We start from the raw sequence: 10,719 nt of genomic DNA on the forward strand, positions 1-10,719 counted from the left end.
TTCAAGGGTCGACAGTGAGACTAGACCAACAAATTGACATAGCCCTGTCAACTGAGCCAGTCCCACCAAACCGAAGCTAATTGAATCTTGTTGACCGGCTACTCTGACTCAGTCAAGGCGACCGAATCGACATTAACAAGCCAAAGTCATGATATCACAACCACCCAATCATAGGGCACGGAGCAATAGACTAGCATATATAAAATACCTAAAATATTTCGTAACGACCCTTATTAACGGAGCAGAAATATAATACGACATATTATACATCTTTTGTATAGAAAAGAAATATAATTAAAAATATTATATATCTTTTGAAAAGAAAAGAAGATCACTTTATATGAGAAGACTAATAAATAAGATATTTTACTGTTTATTTTTTTTGTTATGCTCTAATCTAATCTTAATGATGGATTAAAGGATAAAAAATAAAATTCAACATTATGAATTGAGATTTTATATTGAATCTCCAATGTTGAAGTCATTTTCAACGGACAGAGGGAACCGCAATAACTTCATTTGTACGGTGCTAAAATAATTGAAGGTGGCGGAAGTGCGACCATAGAACGATTCTTCCCGGCCATTTCATCCCCACCTCGCAAGTGTGCTTACTGCGTGGTACGGCAATAAGCGCCTTCCCAAATACCCTATTCTTTCTCCTTTTTTACACCTATGCCACAACGTGGTCCGAAGCATGGAGAACCGGCCGTAAAAGGTTTGGGGGAAGCGGGGAAGAGCAGCTTCTCCTTTGTCTCTTTTTTGGTTTTGTACTCTCTTCCGAGCCGCATCGCTTTCTTTTCAGGTCAGCTCCGACCTTTCTCTCTTTCTTCTTGGATCCGCGGCGGCTCTCCATCGCATTCGGTTCGCCGGAGGGGGAATCGCGGCCGTTGTTTTCACTGTTTTGCTCGATTTTTTTCTTCTCGATCCATGTAAGGGGCTTCTTATTCGGTGCTGCTTTACGGTCTTTTGAGTAGCCATGAATGGATTTCCCCTTCCGCACTTGCGAATGCCATCTTACCGAGGAACGGCCAGGGATGCGTGATTTGTGCGGGCGGGGCTAAATTCCCTCTCGATTGTTGGGCTTGGTATTAGCGGAGAGCTTCTTTAGTCAGAAGTTTGTGGCTTAACGAAATTTATAGGTGTGGGAGAGGATTTGAGGTTGAAGATGGAGGGAGATGTGGATGCGGGACTCGCGCCTCCTATTTTTCTTCACAATCAAACTCTTCCCGGTCGGTTCTCTGACGCGTCGCCGATGGCGAGAAAGCGAGATTTACCTTGGGGTAATCCTGGCTTCCACCATGTTCATCATAAGCAGGAGGGCCAGCAATGGTTCATTGGGTCTGGTCTTTCTACGCCTAGCCATTCAAATAGCTGGAACCCTAAGATGTGGAAATGGGACAGTGTGAGATTCTCCTCAAAACCTTCCGAGGATGTGCCGGAAGTGTTATGTCTGGGCACTCAGGGGGTTGCTGGAGCTGCAGAGAGCGGTAGCTGTGTAGAGCAGAGGAAAAACATGGAAGAGGGTGGGAAGTCTCAACTTTTGCGTGAGGGAATGGAGGAAGGTGAGAATCTAGCTTTGAAGCTTGGTGGTGGTGGATGCAGAGTGGAGGAGCAGGTTGGGAGAGCTAACAAACGAGTTCGATCTGGATCACCTGGAAGTGCTGCTAGTTATCCCATGTGTCAGGTTGATGATTGCAAAGCAGATCTTTCGAACGCAAAGGATTATCACAGGCGGCACAAAGTCTGTGAGTTTCATAGCAAAACTGCCAAGGCCCTTGTTGCCAAGCAGATGCAGAGATTCTGCCAGCAGTGCAGCCGGTAATTGTTTTGTAACCTTGATTTTGTACTTCCCGATAAGTCGATCAATTCATACATACAGAAAACAGTTCATCTTCTTACAAGTAGAAAACATTTTTCTTGTTGATTAGCTGAGTTTCAAAGTACAGAAATTTTTTTAACTTTATAATCAGATCACATGTTTGAGTGTGTAATTCGTGATGTTTTCTCAACTTAATTCATTTTTTAAACTTTTTGCAGCAGAACGTAAACTACATTTTGTGAAGAAAATCACGTTGTTGTAATTCATTGAGTTCTTATCTTTAAAATATGTTGAATTTATTTTATTTTATTTTTTTGTTTTCAAATTGGCAACTTTACTACCTTCGTCTGCTCAGTGTCTTCTCTGAATCTGGAATTTGCAGCAGCATCTTTTTGCTCAAGTTGTCAAATTGAATATTTTGAGTGAAAATTAAACTTTGTAGTGCAATGATTATTTAGATTCCATCCGCTTACGGAGTTTGATGAGGGAAAAAGGAGCTGCCGCCGCAGGCTTGCTGGACATAATCGCCGTAGGAGAAAGACCCAACCCGAGGATGCATCAACCAACATTTTGGCTTCTGAAAGCCAAGATGCAAAAGTTAGTGGGAGCGTGGATATTGCCAATTTGTTCGCCATTCTGGCACGGTTGCAAGGCAAGCTGTTTAAAGTTATAAACCTTTTCTTACTGTAAGAATTCCTCCTCACCAATTGGTAGTGTTTTATCAGGCAATATTGCGGGCAAACCTACAAGCATGCCATCTGTACCTGAAAGAGACCAGCTTATACAAATTATAAACAAAATTGGTTCTTTGCCTCCTACAATTCCCTCTCCGAAAACACTGGTGCAAAGAAGCTTTGATCTTAATGTCTCCCAAGCTCCACAGCAAAGTTCTTCGGAGCAGCCATCTCAAGGGAGAGGTAATCTAAGTATTCCATCAACAATGAACTTACTTGGGGTCCTTTCAGCAGCTCTTGCATCATCAAATCCCAATGTTCTGGCAAGCATGTCGCAAGAGAGCAGCCATGAAAATGGAAGCAGCAAGAGCAGGGAAGCATGTCAGAAAGCTATAAATAGTATTAATTCACAAAACAAGGCTGCTTCTGTGTTTCCACCATCTAGAGACAGAGAAACAGACTTTAATGGACATTCTCAGTTAAATTCTTCTGAACATTCTATTCTTATTGGGATGCCAAGTTTGCCATTGCAGCTATTTGGATCCGCTGGATCCGCTGAAGATGATAGTCCTCCAAAACTTGGGTCTGCAGTTAAATATCCATCCTCTGAGAGTAGTAATCCAATAGAAGATAGATCTCCTTCATGTTCGCCTCCTATTGCAAAGAGGCTATTTCCTCTTCGCTCCGAATCTGATAAAAAAGAGGAAAGCATGTCGATATGCAGGGAAGATCATGCAGTAGCTGAAGCGAGCACAACATGTGGATGGGCTCCACCGTTGGAACTGTTTAAGGATCCAGACAGGCAGCTTGATAATCAAACAGTTCAAAACATGCCATACTCGGGAGGGTATTCATCATCTTCTGGCTCTGATCAATCTCCTTCCAGTTCAAATTGTGCTGTTCAGGTATTATAATGTTTAGCGTATCAAAAAATTATATAAAATTTTCAGAATTTTTTTGGGTGCTGATACAATGGATAACATTTTACAAATGCTATTTAAAGGAGAGAACTGGACGAATTATTTTCAAGCTTTTCGACAAAGATCCCAGCAATTTACCTGGAACACTTCGATCTGAGGTATGCCAAAATAGGTGTTAATGAACTGCTTAGTATCTTGGTTAAAGTTTTAATTTTTGATAAATGTTTTATTTCAGATATTGAATTGGTTGTCTCGTAGTCCAACTGAAATTGAAAGCTACATCAGGCCTGGCTGTGTGGTTTTATCTATTTATTTATGCATGGCATCAGCTGCATGGCATGAGGTAGGCTGGCAGATATTTTAAATTAGTCATCTTTTTGGCTTTTTTTTTTTAAGGATTAACCGTGGGAAGTACTGTTTTTGCAGCTTGAGGAGGACTTCCTTCAAAGGGTTACTTCACTTGTTAACTGCTCTGGCTCAGAGTTCTGGAGAAATCTAAGGTTTTGGGTCCGCACGAGTACACAAATTGTTTCACACAGGGATGGTATGCTTTTATCCTCTTTTGGCTTCAGTAGTTGTTATTGGGAAAATTTGCTGCTTTTTGCCTAATGGCTTCCTGCACACTAATGTATGTGACATAAGCAAGACGGTATAGTTAGAATCTGAAATTTCAAGGTTTTGCTCATTCTTTTAGGGAAAATACGTGTCTGCAAGTCTTGGAGATCTTTAACCGCTCCTGAAATAACATCCATATCTCCCATTGCTGTTTTGAGTGGACAAGAAACTTCAGTCATTCTTAAAGGCCCCAATTTGTCTATTCCAGGAACCAAGTGAGTCCATAGCTTCTTCATTTTTATAGTGTGTGTGATATCGGTCCCCTTTTTTTAAACATCATTTGTATATGTGCAGAATTCATTGCACTTATAAGGGCGGGTATTGGTCGAAAGAAGTATTTGGTTCAACACATGCAGGAGCGATATATGATGATTCCGGAACAGAGAGTTTCATTCTTCCTAAAGATTCACCTTTTTTGTATGGACGCTATTTCATTGAGGTTAGTTTACCCGTCTCCATGGTTTTTCACATTCGGAGCATTTGCTCCAGAAAATGAGAGGCGGAATATGTCACAACTTTGCCACATTTTTTTTGCTAATATTGAGTTTTTTGCAGGTTGATAATGGTTTCAGAGGGAACAGTTTTCCTGTTATAATCGCTGATGCTACTATCTGTGAGGAACTAAGATCGCTTGAAGTTGAGTTCGATGAAGATCTAGATGCCATTTCGGAAGACCTGTATCAAGAGAGTAGAAGGGCGCAATCCAGGGAGGATACCCTTCACTTTCTGAATGAACTTGGTTGGTTGTTTCAGAGAAAGAACCATTCAGATTTCCCCTTCATAGATTTCGCTGCTTCACGGTTCAAGTATCTCCTTACATTTTCAGTAGAGAGAGACATGTCTGCTCTTGTGAAAAAGCTTCTGGACGTACTAATGGAAAGATGCCATGGAGGTGATTCTGTATTGAATGAATCACTGGAACTGCTACTTGAGCTCCAGTTGCTAAGCCGAGCAGTGAAGAAGAAATGCAGGAATATGGTTGAGTTGCTTCTCAATTACTCTGTAAAGAATGAAATAACTAAAGATTCAAGAACGTATCTGTTCCCTCCTAATTACACAGGCCCTGGTGGATTGACCCCTTTGCATCTAGCTGCATCAATGGGGAATGCTGAGGACATGGTTGATGCACTAACAAATGATCCACAAGGGGTAAACTTAATTTAAATACACATCTTTTAAATCTTCATGTTCTGCATATATTTTCCTTCCAGAGAACAACTTAAATATATTATTTTGATAATTCATTTCTGTTCTGAATCTACATTAGATTGGGCTGAACTGTTGGGTTTCGAAGATGGATGAGAGCGGCCGGTCTCCCTCCTTTTACGCATCATCAACAAACAACTCATACAACATGCTTGTAGCAAGGAAACTTGTAGATAAGAAGAATGGTCAGGTATCAATCAAGATCAGACAAGAAGATAAATCCATGGAGAATATTTGTGCTGAGTTAAAACCAGCGGCAAAGCATGTTAATGCTTGTAGTTTAGAAGCAATGGCAATAAGTTCATGTGCCCAATGTGCCCTGGCAGCAGAAGCTCGCCTTGTCAGAATAAACCATCATCGGGGTTTTCTCCAGCGTCCATACGTCCACTCCATATTAGCAATTGCGGCGGTTTGTGTATGTGTCTGCTTGTTCTTTCGTGGGGCTCCATTTGTTGGTTCCATTGCTCCCTTCAAGTGGGAGAATCTGGATTTCGGTCCAAGATAGCTTCCAAGGGAAAACAGCAGCAGAATGTAGAAAAATATCTTTTTTATCTGAGTTTGAGGTGGCATCCATGGAAAGTTAGCAAGAGTCGTTGTGAAGCAATTAGTGTTTGCTCTTTATGATCCAGGTTATGTGTTGAAACAAATGCATCTCTTTTGGCTTCCATGTCTAACTTAGTTCCTTCTTGTGCTCGCTGCTGCAGCCAGGCCCATGGTGATGGAGTTGAAATTCTGTTGCTCTTTGTTAAGTATTGTCTTGGTATATATTAATGTGAGAGCAGAAGAATGGTGTATATTTATACAAGGGAATATAATGAATATAAATTCCCTTGCCCATTCTTTTTTAATAATTTAGTAGTTCACATTCATTTATGTAAGCATGTTCTGTATTTTTGGTTTTTCAGGTTCGGCATATTGTTTACAAATTTGCTTTCTGATTTTTATGATCCTGCTTAGTTGATCTGTGCCTATTTTATATGCATTATGTTAAGAGAAGTATAATGATGTATGATTTAGAAATTGGCAAAAAAAAAAATGTTTAGAATATTTTGACTCAAATTTAATTGCGATAAGTTTAATATTTATTACTTGGAGATAAAGATAATGTTGATTTTAATTGATTAGTTAATTTTGATTGATTAGTCAAGTATTACTCATTTCAAAATAAAGTTGATGATTATAATACATACTTTATTAAGTGATCCGAAATCAACAAATGTTAGCATGAATGATGATATTAGTGTATATCTCGAGGTATTTTTTTGGCAGGAAATTTTGAAGCTCAAATTAAAAATTTTTATAGTGATCCTCGGTGTGATAAAAACAATGACATCAAACGTGATTCAATTAGTCAAATAAAGTATGGATCAACTCATTTAATCTTTTTTAGAACCTCTGAGTGGCTAATTGTAGTGTCAAATAGATTTAAAATCCAAAAAACTTATAGCAAAATATAATGCTCGATGTGATGCATCCAACAAGTCGAAGATAACTCAATTTCGACATCATTAAGATAATAAAATGTCTACAAAACATCATATGATCATGAGTAGCTCTTCAGATCGTTGATGAAGTTGTCTAGATTTTTTTCTTATTTATAGAGAAAGTTACTCTCAAACTCTAAAAATAACGTCTTACCCCTTCATGAAAGGAGACCAATGATGGAGACCTAAAGCAAGAGATGGACCAGAAGAACTCGAATGTCAATATTATTTTGGACCAAAAACCCGACGAATATTTCCTGCCCTCACAATCATTAAACACTGCTCTCTGACCATCATCGACCACCATCGGATGCTCCCTACTTGTTGATGCCGATGAATCTTATGTTGTAACAATGTACCCCAAAGACGATATAGCATTGCACTCTGAAATTGGTGTAATGATGCACCCTGAAGGGTGTAAAAAAGCACTCAAGAGTATGATGTGATTTCTTGCAATAACTACAACCATCGTACTCAGAATACGGTGACCTCCTCTGAACTACAGAAGTTCTCTTCTCATAAAGCCTATGACCTATGTGGTTCACTACTACAACAACCCCTTACTACTGCCTTGACTGCCAACTGACACTACTACAACTCACAACTACGAACTACATTACCAAATACAAACCACATGGTCCACAACTCATCCAACTCCTAACTTGGACTTTTGCAGCCTACAAACATTACTACAGCTCCCTGTTATGGCTTATGTTACCATATACGGTCTTCGCGGTCCATTAATCTTTTAACTCCCAACTCTGGCCTATGCAGTTACAAATATTAAAACAGTTCAGCACTATGACATATATAACTAACTACGGCATGTCTCACAACTCATGTAGCTCCTAACTTTAGCTCTATGGTCTACGTACATTGTTATAGCTCCTTGTTTCAGCCTATTTGACCAACTATGACCTGACTAGCTCATGCATCTCCTAACTTCGGCCTCTGTAGCCTACGAAAGCCATCGCAGCTGCCTATTACAGTCATTGTGGTCAACCAACACTCTTAATGCCACCATCTACAACCTACATAACCAACTACTATGATGACTTTCAACTCAAAAAGTGCTTCATTAGCACCCCACCATACTAGATTTCTTCCCCACAACTTGATTAAGAAGTTATTCTCTTCAAGATTCAATACATGAATTGTTTTATAGACTCAATTAGACAACACCACCATTGGGGGATAACAAATTCAAAAACAACATCAAAAAAAGTTGTCAAATATGGTAACCATATCGTTAAGAAGAATTACGGTCAATCTCAACCTACATCCATTCCCGAGAATTATGTAGCATCACTAACACCTTATTCTGGGAATCAGTTCCAAGGGGAGCTGATTCGTCCACTTCCATAAAAAACTATGATCGTCAAGTAGAAGCATCAAGTAACATCCTGAAATAGGTTCAAAATTCTTGGTGAATTTCACATGAATTTATCTGTGACAAGTTGACGTTTTCGAGCATCTCCAGCTTTATAATATAGGATGGTTCTTACATCCTTGAATTATAATTGACTTCTTCCACTACAAGCTACAGTCGTCGAGCGGACTTGCTTCAACCAAACAACCTAAGAAAGGTCAGACATTCTTAGTGACAGATATAGTCTTCACTCATACACCTAGTATATGAGCCCGGGAGTCAAGTCTCGATAGGAAGCTAATAATGGATATACTCCTCACTAGAAAGTTCTTCTGAGGGCAAGTAAAAGACAAAGTTTCCACCCATACTCCTGGAATATGAGCCCAGGAAGCAAGTCTCGATAAGAAAATAGTAGTGGACAGGGTCATCACTAGAAAAACTTTATGAGAGTAAGTAGTTGGCAGGGTCTCCACTTAAAATCAGGAAAGGCTACAATCCTCCAAAGATATATGCACATCAAAAACCTTAGAAGGCATAAGCCTCAAAAGGTAAATACTCGCCTCAAACCTTCATAATGCATAACCTTAAAATATACATAATTTTTTGCCGGCCCCCAGCCATATATTCCTGGCGCTCATGTGCACGGGCTCCCACTCAATAACCTTCTTACTTCTCTTCAAGGGAGGAGAGCATGTGATCTATGTATCCTCCATCAGCTTATTCACACACTAACGTATCACTGCCCTCTTAGAGGAGGATGAGGCCAGGTTGCTAGAAGTTGAGCTCGACGCCCCTGACGAGGAACTAGGCTGAAGCAGTGGGAGTGGTATGGCAAGCTTTGTCTCTCTCAGACAAAGTAACGTAGGATGGAGCCCCAGTTCACGAGTCCGGTGGAATGCTGACACTCGGAAACACGCTAGCTTGCCTACTCTCAAAGAAGAAGGGTCGGTGGCAACGATCTCATCTAGGATTCTCTCAGAGACAAAAGCACTCCTATCTCCTACCCCTGCATAGTGATCTTATCTTGAACAACAATGTTAAGAACAAATGTGGAAACAAGGTATCTCAAGGCCAATTTAGAAGGGGGCGATACCTCATCCCCTACAAAATTACCTGATTATGTGAGATATTTTTGCTTCTGAGTTCTATAGGCCAGCTTTTATTTGTTGTCGTCTACCAAACCTCCTCTATAATGTCTGTGTCATGCCGCTGCTCACTCGTGATCTTACCTATCAACACACGGGTAACCATCATCTCAGCTTCTCCAGAGCAATGTTCATGCTGTGTGGAAGTGACGTTTGTTTGGACATTGTACACTCTAACGACTAGGTCTGGATTCCCCAAGCATCAAAGCAGGAACCGACCAAGAACTTCTTCCAGTCCTTTATTTTATTCTTCACTCTCACCAAGTGGGGTTTCTTGCCAGTCAAAACATGGCATAACCCTCCCTATCGACCTTAAATGATAAAAAAATATCTAAAGAGGTCGATCGACCACACAATATTCTCTTGCCAACAGAAAAGAGCGAAAGACATGATCGCGACTATGGAATTCAACATCACTTGCGTCGGAATAACCCCGTATGTATTGAAGACACTGCAGAGCTCATGACATAGAGGAAACCAAAGGCCATATTTGAACTGGTCTCGGTAGAAGACCAGATCATTTCCCAAAGGATTTGTCACTCGCCCCGACCCGGGCAACTTCCAAAGACCAATGACATCGAGAACATACCTATCCTACAACTCTCTCACCTTGTTCTCCATTTACAATGAAGATCTGGTGCCTCTGAACAAACTAAACAGAGTAGGAGAGTATTTGAGGGCCATCTCACAAGAAAAAAACAAAAATAACCGAGGGACAAAGGGAGAAGAGAAGGTCGAAGGAAAAGAAAGGAAACTAAAAGCGCACAAAGTGAAAAGAAGCAACCCCTTCTCCTATTTATAAGGAGGGCGTGTAAAATGAAGCATCACATTACGATAAGTGGCACATCAAACATCATTTTAAAATTTATAAAAAAAATCCTTTTACTACAAATAACAATTATTACAAGCCTTGAACGAAGTGTTTGATAAAAAGGTCTTCCAAGACCTCGGAGGAGACATGCCCCCTCAACTTTTAGAGAACCAACTCTCCACCTAACCTAATCTGATCTACCTGATAAGCTTTTCGGTTGAACCTTACCAGATCCGACAACTAGCAGAGCGCCTCCAGCTTATACAGCACCACGGCCATCCCACCTCAAAAAGCGACAAGCACCGTCCGCAGAGCTGCTATTTCGGTATTTAGGCAAATAAATAGCTCTCGCATGCAGTTGAACCCCGGGCAACTTCGTCAATAGGGCTGACTGACGCCATTAACTGTCTGGTCTGACCTGTCTGCTACTCCATGGTGTCTGGGGGCGGTGATCACCATGCTAGTCTCCCTTATTGGAGAACTATCGTGAGCGAGGGGTCGGGCAACTGATGAACTTTTGAGGCCGACAACGACAAAAGCCCAACATATACGACCAGTTGATTGACCACCACAATAAGAACGGAATCTACAGCATCTTTCAATGTCCCGCTGTCCTAGCGATCCTCCAACCTGGTCAATTCTTCTATGAATCTTTCTATGGAAGAGCGGGTCTTAA

The 10,719-nt window shown here is 40.6% G+C and overlaps 1 protein-coding gene across 1 annotated transcript; it reads left to right on the plus strand.

Moving 5' to 3' along the window:
- Positions 1 to 568: 568 nt before the first annotated feature.
- Positions 569 to 5,915, plus strand: LOC110021701 (squamosa promoter-binding-like protein 15). The gene is made up of 10 exons (XM_020720296.1): positions 569 to 1,818; positions 2,278 to 2,471; positions 2,545 to 3,398; positions 3,497 to 3,571; positions 3,649 to 3,756; positions 3,840 to 3,957; positions 4,108 to 4,243; positions 4,323 to 4,467; positions 4,584 to 5,177; positions 5,296 to 5,915. Exons 1-10 carry the CDS (start codon positions 1,166 to 1,168, stop codon positions 5,737 to 5,739), a joined length of 3,321 nt encoding a protein of 1,106 aa, XP_020575955.1. The 5' UTR covers positions 569 to 1,165; the 3' UTR covers positions 5,740 to 5,915.
- Positions 5,916 to 10,719: the final 4,804 nt, after the last annotated feature.

Source organism: Phalaenopsis equestris, unplaced genomic scaffold (assembly GCF_001263595.1).
Source record: "Phalaenopsis equestris unplaced genomic scaffold, ASM126359v1 Scaffold000140, whole genome shotgun sequence".
In the NCBI taxonomy this organism is placed as follows: domain Eukaryota; kingdom Viridiplantae; phylum Streptophyta; class Magnoliopsida; order Asparagales; family Orchidaceae; genus Phalaenopsis; species Phalaenopsis equestris.